Genomic DNA, 17,714 nt, shown 5'->3' with positions numbered 1-17,714 from the left:
AATGCTGATGACTCAGCAGCTGGTTCTCATGTCATAGCTGTAGTCTCCCTCAGTGCGGATAGAGGAGAGTATTTTCTAAGTGTCTGGAATTGTGAAAGTGCTGTGAACGTCCCCAATGCAAAGGACCTCATTCCCTTTTCAGCCCATCTAACAGATCTTCTTCTGGTTTTTTGGATTGCTGGCTGGGACCCCAGGCCTGGAGGCAGTGAAAACTGTGCTTGTGCATTGACAGTTGGGTCTTTCTGTAGGGCTATTGGGGGCTGGGTTTGGGGTCTGCTAGTGGATGTCTTTTGGAAATCAGTGAGAGAGGTTGGCCATGAATGAGATGGGATTTAGATCTCACAGCTCTAGCCTGAGGTAATCCTCTTGACCTATTGTTGCCAAGTGATGAGATAATGTATCCTTTATATTTTTAAAATGCATTATTGAGAGAATGGGGGTGGGGTTTCACAGAGGAGAGTCAGTTTACCGTAATTGTTCCTGATCGCTTGTTCCACCTTATTCCCAGTGTTTGCATATATGGGATTGTTCTCCCTCTGTTTCAGTCTTGACCTTGGATCAAACACTATATGTAACCGTATGCGTTTCAGTGCAATGCTTTTTTTTTCTCTATTCAACTGAAACAGCATTTTTGTTCCATCCTACTCTCTCTTCCCCTGAAATGGGAATCCCCAAGTAAAATTCTGGTAAATTTCCAAATCCCTGTGCTTTGTGGTTCCCAGGCTTTCCAATAATTATATACAGACATGCACATAATGATCGGTTTATTGTTATTTAAAAACTGAATGTTAAATGTGTTATTTTTACAGTTTATACTCTCATGTACTCCCCATTGATCCCAGCATAATTCCAATCTTTCATTTAATTTCCCATTATGTTTTGCTTTTCTCAGAAAGGTGACTAGAAAACAGAACACTGATCGTGTTAATATATGTTTATTTCATCAAATAATTAAAGATTACTTTTACTTAAAGTTCTCAGTGTTTGATGTACTAGAGGTGTAGATACCATTTTATATTCCTTTTTTCACCTAACTACATAGATGTTCTGGATTATTGTCTCTTGATTACTGTTAAATAATAATTACTAATATAATTATTATTATATTGTTTGTATAGGCTATAACTTCTAACTGCTGTTGTAATGCTGGGTCACACTGTGCCTGGGGCCCATTTGAAGCAGCACTAGACACAAAGGTTCATTCTAGATGAGATAGCACATACACACAGATTATGGGCTGCTGGTTAGGGACACTCATTTGCTGTTTGTCTTTGACTATGAGAGAAAACTAAAGCACCAAGACAAAACCCACTAAACGAAGGGAGAACATGGAAACTCCACTCACACACACACCCATACACACACACCCTGCAGCAGGGGGATAGGAGCCCCTGATCCCAGCAACAATCCTGAGCTGACACTACAGCCTAGCCTATTGTGTATATTCTCTTGGAACTTTGTCAAACTTGTTCAAATTTTGCTTAGCCACAAGAGGGCAGTGTGCTCCAAGAATGGTGACACCAGGCATCTGCTATTTCATTTTCCATCTAAGACCATAGTACTTCCTCTCTTATTCATTATCAAATATAACACTCTTCTATCTGTCTATCTATTCCACTCTTTCCATTCTTTTATCTTTCAATCTTTGAGAGCCTTGTTAGGGTCTTAGGAAACATTGAATGCACAATGAGTCATAAGGAACAATCTATACAGGTGGTTCTTTGAAATGTTTAAATATATTATGAGCTTGTGAGGTTCCCAAACAGGACAGCCTGGTGGCTCAGTCTGTAGCACTGTTTCCTTAAACCCCATGGCTATTGATTTAAATCTTTGCTCTAAATGTGACATTGGAATGTTCTCGCCATGATGTGAGGGTTATAAAACCTGTCCCTTATGTACAAATACATGGTGCATTGGAATACCGTTTCCCTTGGCCCCCCCCCATGGCCAGTCAGGTCAAGTTGTGGAGCATGCGCTGAGGCAGCGCGTTGCCAGACCCAACACATCAGCAAAACTCTTTGGGATCCTGGCTGGAGACCCCCCCAGGCAGACACATGGTCCAGTCCCTCATTCCAGAAATGGCCATCCATCTGCCGCAGTCAGGTGTTACGTGGGCGTCCCCTCGGCCTGGTCCAGCTGCTTGGTTCCTCAGCAATGAGGATCCTGCGAGCCGGATCACCCTCAGGGAAACGCGCCACATGGCCATAGTGCCGTAACTGATGCCCCCTCACAATGCAGGTCATGTGCCTCATTTAGGATTCCTCTAGCTACCGCTCATTCGACACAAAGTCCAACCAGCAGTATCAGCAAGGATTGTCCGAAGAGACACAGTACCAAAGGAGTCCAGTCTTTGTCTCAGATCATTGGATAGTGTCCATGTCTCACAGCCATACAGAAAGACAGGGAGCACCAGGACTCTAAAGACTCGAACCTCCTCTTGCAAACATATCGGAAGCACCACACACCCCTTTCCAGTGACCTCATAACCCCCCATGCTCTACCAATCCATTTGCTGACTTCATAGGAAGAATCACCAGAGACATTAATGTCTCTACCGAGGTAGAGAAATCTCTTGACAAGGTCGAACTTCTCCCTGCAGATAGACACACTACTGATGGCTGTGCCCAAACACTCAGACTCCTTGCTTAGTTTCTCGAGAGCCTCGATCAGAGCCTCCATCGATTCCGCTAAGATCGTAGCATCATCGGCAAAGTCAAGATCAGTAAATCTTTCTTCACCAACGGATGCCCCACAGCTGCTGGACTCCATGACCCTGCCCAACACTCAGTCCATACAAGCATTAAACAGAGTAGGAGCAAGAACACATCCCTGGTGAACCCCAGAATCAACTGGGAAGAATGTGGAGGTTCTCCCTCCACTCTGCACAGCACTCACAGTACCAGTGTACAGGCCGACCATAACGTCGAGCAACTTCGTGGGGATCCTGTGAAGTCTCAGGATGTCCCAGAGGGCAACTCGACTCCAAAAACTGAATCAAACGCTTTACAAAAAACAAAGGCTGCAAAGAACCTCTGCCGATATTCGCACTTGCGCTCGATGAGAACCCTCAGTGCAAGGATACGATTGATGGTAGACTTCTTCGGCGTAAAACCAGACTGCTCTGGTTGTTGACAGATGAGCATGTGATCATGGATCCTGTTAAGGATGACCCTAGCAAGGATCTTATTCAGTACTGAAAGCACTATTATCCCCCTGTAGCTGTCGCAGTCCAGGCGATTGCCCTTCCACTTCCAGATAGGGACTACAAGTCCTGTTTTCCAGTCAGTTGGGATGACACCTGACTCCCAAATGGAAGCAACCTGGGGAAGTTCACCCCGGATACAACAGATCCCTGCGGCCTTCCTTATCCCCAGCTGATTCACCACCCATGTAATCTCAGTGAGATTGGGTGGTTCACAGCTGATTGGAGGATCAGCCTTGAGAACCTTGGACCCAGAGATGTCCAACATCCTAGCTGGAGGGTCAACTTTAAACAACTGCTCAAAGTAGCCGGCCCAGCGGGTCATCCATAAGGACCGTCCCATCACCCACCCTGACTGCAAGTCTCCAAGGAACAGATTCAGATGTGCGTAATGCTTTGATTCCTCTGTAAGCAAGACGTGGGTCACTAGACCACAGATGGTGTGTCATCTGCTCACATATTCGTCTAACAAACGCCTCCTTATCTGCCCTCAGAGCCCTCACAGCCGTCCTTCTCAGTTCCCGGTACAGACTGGAGTTGCCACCAAGTCGTGCGCTGCGACTCCTCTCGATAGATAGATAGGTGCCCTGCAAGATGAAACACCTCCTTCTGGGAATTCTGGCAAAACCAGCACAACCCTCGACAACCTTCAGGGTCTTATCACGGAAGGTCTCCCACCTCACATTAGATTCAAGGATGTTGCATCCCGAGTCTGCAAGTTCCTCACCAAACTGCGTGCAAACTCATCAGACACAGCTTGATCTTGGAGTCTGGCCTAGTCCAGCCTCATTCTCCGAGTACGTGGTAGCCTACTGGATGGTGGATGTGGTCAGAATTCACACATTGGGCACTTCTGTAGACGCTGCAGTTCAGCAGGAGCCTCCAGTGTCTGCCCATGAGGATGTGATCGATCTCCTTTGCTGCACCACCAGTATTGGAGTACCAAGTCCAACGATGCAGCTCAGGGCGTTGAAACCAGGATCTTGCAATCGACAGCCCCTGACCTTTTGAAAAGTCAAGGAACATGGAGCCACTCTCATCCCTGTCTCCAGACCTGTCGGAACTGACACAATCCTCATAGCCAGCCCTGTTAGTGCCAGTGGTCACATCGAAGTCACCCATGACCAGAGGAGTGTCACCTCGTGGGCATCCATCAACCACTGAGCGAAGTTGCGAGTAAAATGTCTCCCTCATTGAGACATCACTCACCGAGGTCAGAGCATACACTGAGACAACAGACAAGACACCCAATGGAACAGTATGAATATAAAACTGTACAAATTTTGTGCATGTGCAGAATGTGCAGTGTAGACCATGTGTGCAGTGTATGCAGTGTCCCCTGTGATGGACTGTCATTGTCATTCTTTTCAGGTTTTGGTCCTGCCATTTGCCCCATGCTACCTGGCACAAGCAGGACACCACCCCCCCAATAAATTCTCCTAACACTTTATTCCTCAGTAAAATCATGGCTTGTGGATTCAGTCCCAGCCCCAGCTCTGTTTGATCTCTTTGCGTGTTTTTCAGGGGTTCTGTCTGTGATCCAGAAGCATGTAACTGAAATAGTGTCTTTCTCATAGTCTGTGTACTCTGAGGAGAGCCAGAGTGTCCTGTGCTGCCTGAGACAGACTGCAGGCTCTCTGACGCTGTAATGGATTAGTTCTTATCACAGAATCTTACCAACTCCATGGGGAAACATAATAGAAAATTTGAAATGCGTAATTCACACAGTCTTCTTATAAAACATTGTTTGTAGCAGACTGTCAGTGTGAAGAAGAATCTGTTACAAAATGTAATAGTTGACTATGCAAAGTGAAAAGAATAATTCAGAAACTGATATTCACTAGACTAGACATAAATTCCAGTGATACCTCATATCAGAGGCTACATTTGATGTAAGGTGAAGGGGACCCATTTCAGGAAAAATGGAAACTTGAGTGGAGAATGGGGGAGGGGGGGCAGCATGTCTAATTAGCCGCCCCCCCAGTTACATGTGGTCCTGTCTACTACTTCCTCTGCTCCCCTCCACGTGGCTTTCAGCTGCCGGCCATGTGTGGCGGACCCTGACTGATGTAACCCCTAAACAATGCGGGGGCCGTGTGTCAGCACCAAAGCGGCCACCCCCCCCCTCTGAGCCACCCCTCTGCTGAGGAAATGGTTAAAAGCACATCCGCTTCCCCGCAGAGAATCCTGCAGATTGCCGTCTTGGATAAAATGTTTATACTTGTCTGTTACATTAGCCTGTTTTTAAAGCATCTTAACCGTTATGCTTTTCACATCACTCTTACTCAGTACAGCTGCCTTTTCATAAACCTGTATTTTAAAACTGCTCCTAATGTATCTGACACCGGTGTGATGATAGAAACGTTTGGCATATTACTGCTATTTAATTGCCCCTGGGAGGCAAGGATCCTTCTCAGCACTTCCTTCCATCCGGTTTCCTCCTCCTGTGTTTCGCTGACAGTTGTCTGAGATTAGGGAGCTGTAAATGTCGCCATCAGCCATGTGAATTCACCAGGTGGACATTTCCTCTTCTCAAAACTCTTCAGAATCATCGATTGTTAATAAAGATGTAGTTAGTGTTAGATGTAGTTGTATGTAGTTAGTGTTTTATGTAGTAGATTGTCGTATTGATAGCCATTTCCTTTGTGAGCTTAGTTTGAAAAAGCCTCAAAGGCAGGGTACCCAGCTAAAATAACAGCGGATGATATGGCCTGGATTAGAAGTTCACTCTGATCACCTGATCATACCACTTCCCTTTTCACAGTTATTATTTGTATGGGGTGAATCATCCTACGAGCACTAAGAGTACTGTAATGGAAGCATAGCGTGACCGGATAATCCATGCCAGGGAGGACACTTTGAGCTACTTAAGGTTTTACAAACTACTCTAAAACTGAAAGGCTCCTGTGTTTGGGTAAACAGTTCAGTTCCTCTTGTATTTTGACTGATTTGTTTCCTTGATTGAAAGACTAATCCAGCTGTTTCACATTAACATTAGTAACAAGTATTTGATTATGGGAGACTGACCAATCAACACACAGCAAGAACTCAGTGTTAAAGTAAAATCTGGGTCCTTTTAATTGAAATGGTTGAAATGTTAGTTTACAAATCCTGTCCTAGCTCAGGGTCCTCCCTGAGAGATTATTTGATCACGCTATGGGTAGCAACACTAAGGAAATTTTGCTGTGTAGGTAATACTACTACACACCATATTTGTGTAGCAGTACACATGCAGTATAATCTAAAGGATATTTCATGCACTGGTGGTGCATTGCATAGTAAAACGGTGAAATGTGGAAAGAAGAGATCTTGATTTGCCTTTCTCTTCTCCATTCTAGACTGCAGATTCACCTGTCACTACCGCTGCCGAGGACTTATCCAGTTGGACTGCAATTCACATCGCAACTCCATTTCCAACCAGCTGGACATCACAGAGGATGCCATAGAGACCGATACTGATGTGGTAAGGGCAAATGGGTTTGTATTGTCAAGCTCTAATGAGCTGCACCACAAAAGTCTGTCTTTCCATTATGGTCAGAAACATAAAGCATGAAGGTTTTGGCCCTCTCTAATCCAGGAGCCAGCCTCAACTAGGCCAGTCAAGGCTTGTGAAGCCTTAGGGCAGTGTTTCCCAATCCGGTCCTCGGGGACCCCTAGCTCACCCACGTTTCTGCTCCCTCCCAGTTCTCTGCCAGAAAATCCACATTTTTGCTCCCTCTCTGGGTTTCCCCGAGGAACAGACTAGGAAAATTTGTCCTAGGGTAATGAGGAGTTCCCCTTTTCAAAACAGGTAATGGGTTTGTCACAGCCCAACCATATAGTATTAAATATTTTTATACATCGTTCTTTGTAAGTGCCTGTTGGGTTTCATCAATCCAAAAAAGAAAGACTTTCTGTGCATTTTACAGCAACTTAGGTAGCTGTACTAATTTTGAATAAAATATCTAATTACTGTTTATGCTGTGGTCAGCCTAGTGAGGCAACTTATTATTATTTTATATCTAACTACAATTTTTAGGTGATATGGTGAGTCAGTGTATCGTACGGTGGGCCCATACATCCCGGATTGTGTGAGAGTTTTTGTTTGTGTGTGTGTGTATGTGTGTGTGTGTGTGTGTGGGTATACCTTACCGTATGGGGACACAATTTCCCGACAATGTGATTAATAACCGTTTTTTTCCCTTATAGGAACCAGTTTCCTATGGTTATGGTTAGGACTGAGTAGGGGTTAATGTTGTCATAGTTAGCGTTAGCATTTTTCCCATTGAAATGAATGAGTGGTCCCCATAAGGATATGTTTACCCTACATGTGCGTGTGTGTGTGTGCCTGTTTTCCTAGTGTTTTCTTGTTTTATTCCGTCTCAATCTGTCGGTAGAGTTTTTTTAGTTACAAAACAACAAACTAGGAAAAAGCAGAAGTGCTAAAATCAAGCCAATACTGAATAATACTTATCATATTATACTGCACCAAATAATACTTATAATCTTATTATATAATACAATACTAAATAATGCTTATTATATTATACTGCACTGAATAATACTTATCTTTTTATATTATACAGTACTGAATAATATTTATAATACTTATATATTGTACTGAATAAGACTTATTCTAGCATCTCTGTAGCACTGTTTCTGTTTTTTGTAGTTTTATTTGAAAGTGAGCCAAAAGAAATTCTGAATTAACTTCCTATGTGATTTTTATTTTTTTCCATTTGCTCAGCAGTTTTTTTTTTTTATTTTAACTAGACAATCTAGCCAAAATACTTGGTTCCAGAACAAGCCGAATTAAAGCCATTGAACTCCCTTGAAAAAATTAACTGACTTATAATGAACCTTTAGGGGTTTTCATTAGTACACATTGTCATTATTTCCCCCAGGATATGCAAATCAGAAGGCCATTTGTCTTCCGATACTTACAGCAACATGTCCACCCTGCTCATTTTCATATGAAAAGAGGCAGTTTTTACATAATCTACTATATGAACTCAGTGGTCATACTCAGCAATTTTGGTGAATCTGTGGCCTAGACATTTACTCGCAGTTTCCTGTAAGCAGCAGTGTGCAACCAGCCTTTTTTAGCTGTTAAGAAATAAACACACCTCTGTGTGTGCAAGGCATGCACAGACACGCGTGTGTGAGGCATACACAGACACGCGTGTGTGAGGCATACACAGACACGCGTGTGCGAGGCATACACAGACACACGTGTGCGAGGCATACACAGACACGCGTGTGCGAGGTATACACAGACACGCGTCCACACAAACCCTTGGACTTACTTCTGTTGATCTGTAATTATTCCTCTCCTCCCCCACCCATTGTTCATGAGCTTCTTCACAGTCACCCTATGATCAGCCTCTTGCCTTAACATGGCTGAGTGTGTGTGTGTCTGTCTGTTGGTGGTGGGGGGTGGGGGGGTTATCACTTGCTGTCCATATAAGGATATGTTTCCTTTTTGTCTCTGTTTCTCCAGTACTATCATTGTGGGCTTTCTTTGACATATTGATGTCCAAACCTACAGAATATACAGCCTGCACTCAAAATGGAAGGCTAGACACACTGTCTTATAGACACTGATGTGGGTTTGGGTTTGCAGGACCCTATCAGTGGTGCTAGTGCTTGAAAGGAAGCCTTACTCACAGCCTGTAGCCTGATGAAAGCTCTGATTTATGGGCCTGCAATAAATGCCACGTTCCCAATCTTCAGATTAACGTAGTGGCAGCTGGGTGGTGAGCAATAACATCCTAGTGCTCGTCAACCCATTTGCGGAAGAATTGTGGAGCTTTGGAATAGAACATGTGGGCAGAACTGTTACATTTTTAGATACGGATCTTTCCAAGTTTTTGTAAAATGTGGACTGTCTGGCACGGAACTGGGAGGGAGCAAAGATGTGGACCATCTGGCACGGAACTGGGAGGGTGCAAAAATGTGAAATCGTCTGGCAGGGAGCTAGGAGGGAGCAAAAATGTGGCCCAGAGGAGTATAAATTTAGCAGAGGCTTCAAATTAAATGCAAAGGGCTGCCTTTATGGGTGACTGGATGATTAATTTCACACTTCATATGTGGCCCCTATGAGTAAATATAGTATATTACTACATACTGTACATATTTGGTTGAGGGGAAGGTATAAAATGCCTCCCTCTGTGAAACCAGCTGCTTTGCACCTCTTGGCTCAGTCTTGTCTCTGCCTGCTGCCCTATTTAGAACATAGCATCTGTGCAGATCCGATCCCTTATCCCCAGATGACTGGCCATGGCGCCACTCTGACCCCCCCGCCTCCACCACCCCACCCCCCTTCCCCTTCGTTGACTTGTCTTAATGATATCACTCTTCTGCCCTGCCTTGCCTCCAGAGCAGGGCCATTAGTACCCTTTAATTTAATCTGTGACCATTCATTATTTACTATCATCCATTTCTGTCTCTTTGGGAGTGAGCTTCCAAGAAATTCTGACTTGTTAACCTTATACTGGGTATATATAGGATGTAGATGTACTCAGTATTGGTCTGTCAGTTTCTCAGTCATTAGTGTAATAGGGGCCTGTCCACACACTTTACTGTAGTAGCAGTAGAGATGGTTGGACCAGTGACCCATGGATAGTCTCCTGGGACAAGCGGGACTTGGGGAGTCACGTGTCCATATGTGCCATCTGCACAAGCCTAGATTTTATTACCTGCCTATTTATCCTATACAATAGACCCATTTCCACAACTACTATATGCAATATCGGGGATAGAGGGTTAGATTGAATGAGAATGCAGAGCTGAATGAGATGTGAATAAAGCAATGTTTGCCTGATTAATGCACAAGAGGCAGACTAGTACTCCTAATAGTAGCAATAATCCTAAAATAACTCAGTGAGTTCAAACAGTGACTTAACATCGATCCCTGAACAGCACAGGTGATTCGTATAATGCAATACTAAGAAACCTACCTTACTTAAAAAATGGTTTGTTGAAACATATATACAGTGGTACCTCAGTTCTCGAACTCATTAGAACTCGAATTTTTTAAAAGTCTAACCAACCAGTTTGAAAAAAAAATTACCTAGAGCTCAATCTAAATCCCAGAAGTCAAACCGTGAACGCCGACCTAAGATAACTTGTATGCGCGGGGAAATGAGTCACGCGGCACATCTCTCAGCGGAAACAAAGGATAAAGCTTCAGTCTCAGCCTCGCATTCGCTGTATCGTGCATGTTTACACTAGCTGAATACACATATTTAGACAGTAAAAATACATTTAAACAATGATAGACAGTAACAGTAATTATTATTATATAATAAAATACATTAAAAAAGAAAGATTTATTATTCATTATTTTAATATTAATAATAAACCATTAATACATTTAATTATAATTGTATTGTCGTGCCGAGCTGGAACAGAACGGAGACAAAGGCACAGACGTCAGGGTATCGGGGAATACGGGGTTTAATTACAGGTAAGGCAGGCAAAACGCAGACGGACAATACAATGACTGGACTAGGGAAACAAACTGAAACGCGGAGGAAATACAGAGGGCTAATGACAACAACCAGAAACAGCTGATCACATGGGGATTCCACGCGGGGTTAAAGAGGGGGCGTGGCACACGGAAGGAGCGGACAATCGGGGCAGGACACATTGTTTTGTTTTTTTTTTACTTTACATTGTTTGGATACATTTATTTTCTTACTTTACAAATGACTGTTTTGATAAATGTGCTTAGATGTGTTTAGTACAGTAGCTCTTCTTGTTTTATCCGGTACATTTTAAATGCTAAAAAAAGAACATTTAGGTGTAATTTTTTGGGGGGCTGGGAACCAATTAATTGGTTTTCCATTATTTCTTATGGGGAAAATTCGATCAGAACTCGAACTTTTTAGGATTCGATCTGGAGTTCTGAACGGATTAAGTTCGAGTTCTGAGGTACCACTGTGTGTGTGTGTGTGTGTGTGTATGTATATACATACACACACACACACACACTACATAACGGATTTCCATCCATTTTGTTTAATCTCAAATGTGAATTACCAGTGAAAATCATGGTATCTGTCTAAATTAAAACTAAAAGCTGCCAGAAAGGCTTTTGTTGAGACCACAGGCACAATCATATGAATGTAATACTACCACTTAAACCAAGTGCACCTACACATAGATTTGGGTCGTATTACAGTAATAAGGACAAAATTAGGTGAGCAGGGTTCAGTTTAGCAAAATTTATCATGAGAATTATGTTGGAGGGCATCCCTAATTTATAGAGTGTATAGGAATTTTTGGTTTTTGAAAGTTATGTGTTGTGCCTCAAGCGCTCAGTGTTGATATGATTAATCCCTGGGTCACAGGAATCAAACCCCCACAATTCAGTAGTTTTGAATACATTCATTGTCTAAATATTCTGAAATGTATATGTTACATAAGTGATGAAGCCTTGAAGTTATGTATGGACAGCTGGTTGAATATTGAATGAGGATGCAGGCATCTAAATAAATATGAAAATTTTGTATAAAGTTAAACTTTGTCTAACATCTACCATAAAATCTGAATTTTTAAAATATTATTTTTATTTATTATGTACTCTGGACTGGACTGGCAATCAGTAATAACGGGCATTTTTCCAGTGGGCCCGTGGGTATGTGGACCTGCAGAATTTATATTTATCATGAGGGGCCGCAATGCCCAGGGGCGAGTTTTAATCCCGGCAACTATGGAGTTAAAAGCCGTTTTTTCCCATACAGGCCGAGCAGGAAAGGGGAGGAGTATGATGTCAGCGGGGAGTAGGAATTTCCTCCCGCAGCCAATCGGGGAGTGGCGTTACCGGCCTGTGTATTTTTTAATCTTAACGGCCGGGGCGGGGCGCAGGCTGGATAGGCTGCGTCCGCTTCCTTTAGTTTGCTGCAACGTGGGAAAAGGGAGAGCGGGGCTTAAGAGGACACGTCGGCTATTTCTGTACAGACAGCTGTTTTACTGTAGATTGTGAGTGTACAGGTTCACTACAGACTTCCTCATCCAATATTTACATATCGTTAGATGTGAAATAAGTTTCAGAAGTTTTTTTTAAATTATTTTACATCGAGGTATTAAAGTTAAGTTTAGCGAGAGTAGTCGTGACGATGAGAGACGGCGGCGGCGAGGAACAGACCTCTTCCTTCGAGATGACGTGGGGCAGCACGACCAGCAGCGGCTACTGCAGCCAGGAGGACTCGGACTGCGAGTTCGAGCAGTACTTCACGGCGCGGACCTCCTTCATCCGCAAACCCAGGAAGGAGAGGGTGAGGCCGGCCAGCCCGCCCGACGACTTTAAGCGGGGCCGAGGGCCGTTATTTAACGGGCGCCTGTCAGTCAGCGTTTTGGGGCTCGTGTGTCGGCTGTTTAACCAGATACGTTAAATAAAACTAAACACCACTGTTATTGAAAGAACAATTAATGGAAAATAAACTTCGCGGCCGTAAGTAAATGTCAGTATCACGTCGGGGTATGATTTTTTTCCCCCCGACTCCGCGCCGGTTATTACTATTTTTTTTACTCTTGCCCATTCAGCATAATTTATTTAACATGAAGGACTTAAAACATTGAATCGTAAGCCTGACTAAGATCGCCAATAGTATCCAAACGAGTTCAGCTACATTCAGAGTACAGTCTAATTAGCTTTTAACCGACGTTTTAAAACAACTTACAGGGCGATGGCTTTGCAGTGGGGATGAATTACTCTGGAAACGAAAACCTCCCTTTTATAGTACATTCACTCCCTTTTTTCACATAGCCCTTGCCAAGCAAATAACACGTTTTTTGTTTCGTTTCGATTATATTTAATAGCCTGGTTTTTTTTATCGTCTGCCCGGAGCCACTGAGCAGTGAAGTATAATTGCACTGCTTTGTTGTAATGTTTTCCAGTTTATATGTTTTCTTTTCCACAAAGTGTTTGGAAATAATGACCTTGACTTGAGGTTTGGGTCTCAGACATTTGTTTCTGAGTAAACTAAAGAATTAAGTACTTTTCGAAATTCCCTAAAACCAGTAGAGGTAAATTAAGTTTCCAGTTTTAACTGTCAACTAATTTGCGCAGACCTACTCATGAATATCCACGGTATTCAGTTTTGCATTGAGTTGAAGGTGATCCATACTTAAGAAGTTTCTGTTCAGTCAGACTTCATGGTGTTCATATGTGATTCATTGATTACTTTTTAATCACTAGACATTGTGAACCTGACTTGACCTGATACAGACACATTTAGTTGCAGAGTACTTTAATAACCTTGACTGATCAAATCCCTGGTAATCGATTTATGCTCCCTAATTTCTATCTATTAGGGATGGGGGGCAGCATACAGTGTGGAACTAATGTTCCACCTTATTATTTGCCAATCACACAGAATGCAGGAGTAACTCTTGCCCTCTTTTTTGTGTGTTGTAAGTGTGCTGGGCTTTGATTGTAGGCATCGTTAAATCAGTTTGTTTGGCCTGATTAAACATCTGAGGGGGTGTGTGGCTGCCTCAATGTATTTTCCTGTGACAAATGAGCCTCACTGTGACACCATTGTCTGGGTAAACCCCACGGGCCGAGGGCTTCTTAATGGTGAGAGGCTGATTGTCATGTCCTGCACTCGAGAATCCTTCTCTTATTGGGAACAGGCATGTGTGACTCTTTCGTCCATAATTTTTACAGGAAAAGTTGTTGCATCTTGTTATAGAGAAATTCTGAGTGCCTTCAGATGAAGGAATAAATATGAAAGTGGAAGTAGTACCCCTATTAAATAGTAACAGACAGCCAAGACCTGCTAGATGTCCAAAATAGACCAAGCTCAGCCCAGTGTTTGAATTTTTGGGGAAAACCCTAGACATCCTATGTCATGTGGTGGAAGCCTTTCAGTTTAGAAATGTACGTTCAGAAACTATGCTTCACTGGCTGAAATTATTCAGAGAGATATCCCTGAACTATCTACAAGACTAAGAAGAAAAAAAAAAACACTCTGCTGCCCTTGAAATCATAGGTCTGTCCTCAGGCACAGCTTTGCTGGTTAATGGTCACTTCTGTTTCCTGCTTCCTTTTTCTTTTAGGAAACTGACCATTCCTTTTCTTGGCATGTGACTATGCTTTGTGTCCCGAGTGGAAGAGACACATCAGTGTTGTTTCGTGTGAAATGTTTAACGCAGAATATCTGTTTCTGGGACTATTAAAATGATAAACGGTATATTTTTGAAGGAGCATTTGAAAACAATGCTTGTTGTATTCAAGTCTGAAGTTAAAAATAGCGTTGGTGTGTGTGTTATGCATACTGAATTTACAGCTGATTTTTATGCTCATACTGAATAGCTTTTGTCTCTACTTGCCTACGTTTTCCCACCTACAGCAGCCAGTGGCCTTAAAGTCCCTCATGCGTTGCAAATGACCTGCTTATCAAAGATGCCCAGGCTGGCCTGCCAACACATTCCAGCATTTTTAAAAAATCTAGAGCTCTCTTGCCTGGAATCTTTCTTCCCACCTACATTCATGCTGTCTCTCCAGTCATTTTCAGTGGTGACTGACGATTCTGTTAGTTCTTTATTTATTTTGCATTCTTTCCATTGTGTAGTTGTTCCGGGTTTGCAATGTTTCATGATTCTGGGCTTACATTTTCCACCAGTTTTAGATATGGAACTTTACAATGTCATTTGATTTGTGTCCTTTTGGTAGTCAGTTTATTTAGATTTTGCAACCAAAATAGTTATTCATAGACATTCTGATATTTAAAATTTTGGGGTTTTATAGATGTGATCAGAACCTTTATTAGGTTGTGATATCTATGCTTACTTTTTCAGGATAACATGACTGTAATTGTTTTACTCTGCTGGCAGTAAGCTTGTTGGATACCATGTATTTATCAAAAAAGGAGATTATGTGCTGTGTGGAAGAGAGAGGTGTTTAAATGAAAAACAGGGTTTCTGTGTGTAGACGGCAGGAGAGTTTCGGTCATCTCTATCTCAGATGAGATGGAATCACCTGGTTGTTGTTCTTTGAGAGGAGGCATTTGAATCTCTTCTCCAACATTCCCAGGAAGAGCAGTCCTTCCTCTGGTTCCTCCTGTGCAGGGCTGGAGTTCAGAAGGTCGGGGACTGGCTAGTGGGAAGGAAATGCAGTTCCACCCTTTTGGACAGAACTCCCTTGGAAGGGTGTGGAGAGAATGCACGTATGTTCCTGACCTCTGCTCACCTGGATGTCTGTAGGTTGGTGGAGGGGGGCTGTGCTCAGTGAGGCCTGACACCATTGTGCTGAGCCACCTTTCAGAGCTTTTGTAACATGAAGGGGGAAAAGCAATGCATTTGTACTGTAATATGCCCAAATATTTTATATCCATAGTTCATTTTGTTGCCACTGGTAAAGCAGAGTTCATTTTGTACTACTTCATTGTAGATGTGCTGTAATGTGAGGTAATATTTAATGAACATTTAATATTTAATGAACATGATTAAAGGTCATGGAAAGTAATATTCACTAACATAAAATATCACCACTAGTAATATGTTATGTCAGGAATGTCATGCATTCTGACTAGTCAGATAATAAGGATTGATCCCAGTGGGCACTCAAACTGTAGCTAGAGTATGTTTCTTTAAGACAGCCTGCTGTGTGTCACTGATGACAGTGGCTCCCATGCGCACAGTGCCAGTAAAACACTGGAAAGCATTGTGGCTGCTTCTGGTGAGACAGCATATGAGTAGCTATTTTTATATGAACACAGTGCTTTGGAATGCAGACCAAGGAAACCTCAAACCCAGCCCAGAGAGCAAGGCTTTCCACTCGGCGCCACCTCCTTGGTGGTGGGGAGATGGAACGAGGAACTCCATTGGGTGCCAGTGATGTCATGATGACTTCCTGTTGGGCAGTGCTTGATGGTGTAAAGTCTGATGCAATGGGGGTGCATAACAGTTGTGACAAGCCAAAGGAGGCTGAGGATTGAACTGTAAGCAAGCAGCACTAGATCTTATCGCCATGAAGTAAACAGTTTGTGGAAATTGCTGTACAAAGGCCACAGGCAGTAGTGAAACAAGTTCCCATGATAAACATAATTTGTCTCAAAATGGCTGCCCAACAATTCACCACTTTAAATTAACCAGAGAATTGACTTGTGCCTCTGAGCTTAAAAGCTGCATTTTTTGTTTGTTTTTGGGAGATTCGTCCCGTGAACCCATCTGCTGCTCCAAGGTGAGCAGGCTGTGACCACTTCTCAGTAACTGACATCTAGTTGCAGTTGTGTGTAGTCATTTATGCTGCCTGGGCCATTGACTACAGTACCGCTATTATTAGCTTTGTTCCCTTCACTGAAGCCCTGCTGCACCGAGCTTGACACCCGTTGGTACATAACTGTGATCAAACACCTTAATGACATTTTATGCTGATGGCTTTGCTTTTGCAGTGACCCTCATGCACCCCATAGGAAAATTCCATTGACATGAAAGGCAAAGGAGCACATTTATGATGACGTCAGGATGTCATGCAGAGTAAATCAGATGCGCTGAAATATTTTGCATTGCCTTTAAGTGCAGATAAATTTATTGCTCTGCATTAATATGAGAAAGCTGTTTAACTGTTTGCTAATGTATGAGCCCTACATACTCTAATAGTAATGGCTTGGTTTTTCATCCGAGGGTGTTCAGCTTTATTGGGAGAGCAGCAGTTTGTAACCTGTGCTCAAGTTCAATGCTGCAAACAGGGCAAGCGCTTGGTAATTGCCCTGCCGACTGTAGCTTGTACTGGATAAGTGAAGTGGAAAAAGCAGCATGTGACATAGAATGACCAGAACACTAGGAGCATTGTCTGTCCTTTCAGTCCTCTTTACTGTGCCCATATTGCATGGGTATAAGATTTCCTCCCAGTGTCTCTTCAACTGTTAACAGATATTATAAAATCTAACTAAAAATACTGTAATTATAGGTAATTTAAATGTGTAGACAGTCATATTTTCTGTTGTTCATGGTATACTCAAAGGCAGGGACAACACATTTTGATGGATTCTTCATCACTTTTACTAGTACTCCAGATTGACTATTCAGTAGAAAAATCATTCTAAACTAATGTTGTCGACCCATTATAAGCCTGCACCCAGTTGAACTACTTGCAAATCTTCAAGTTTTTTCCCCTCACAAACTGCTGCCTCACACGACTGGAGCTGTTTTGAGATTGTAAAACCACTAATAGTTATACTTCCATAACTGTATGAAGCTTTATATACTTAATTTTCCCTCTGATACTTTGGGTTTTGTGTATCTCTGGCACTGTTACTTTTCTGGCCCACATGCACATTGCTTTGTGATGGACAGCTGGTGCTCTGTGTCAGAGGGCTGTACAGTGGAATTGGCTGGATGTGTGTGCTAGTTACTCTAGAATTATACATGAAAAAGCAGCTGTGACCTTCCTCAGCAAAGAGCCTGATCTAATACGTCCAAAAAATGTAACCTTTCTGTGCAAGGATGTGCTGTTTCTGTGTAATGTACAGGACCTTGGATTCTGAAGAATGGGGGGGGGTGATATTGTTTTCTTAGAGAT

The 17,714-nt window shown here is 42.7% G+C and overlaps 1 protein-coding gene across 4 annotated transcripts in view; it reads left to right on the top strand.

Moving 5' to 3' along the window:
* The window catches only part of LOC111848769 (ras association domain-containing protein 1), a 28,776-nt gene that overhangs the window by 7,638 nt on the left and 3,424 nt on the right, over positions 1-17,714 (top strand). The window contains exons 1-2 of one of the 4 annotated variants that reach the window (XM_023821011.2): positions 12,012-12,166; positions 12,264-12,462. In XM_023821011.2, coding sequence (XP_023676779.1) covers positions 12,304-12,462 — 159 coding nt within the window. In that variant the 5' untranslated portion in view covers positions 12,012-12,166; positions 12,264-12,303. The other 3 variants (XM_023821012.2, XM_072713116.1, XM_023821015.2) reach the window with 3 other exon arrangements.

The sequence above is a fragment of the Paramormyrops kingsleyae genome, chromosome 6 (genome assembly GCF_048594095.1).
Source record: "Paramormyrops kingsleyae isolate MSU_618 chromosome 6, PKINGS_0.4, whole genome shotgun sequence".
Lineage (NCBI taxonomy): Eukaryota > Metazoa > Chordata > Actinopteri > Osteoglossiformes > Mormyridae > Paramormyrops > Paramormyrops kingsleyae.
Note: the sequence above shows the minus strand (reverse complement) of the source record. Positions and strands in the feature narration are given on the sequence as shown.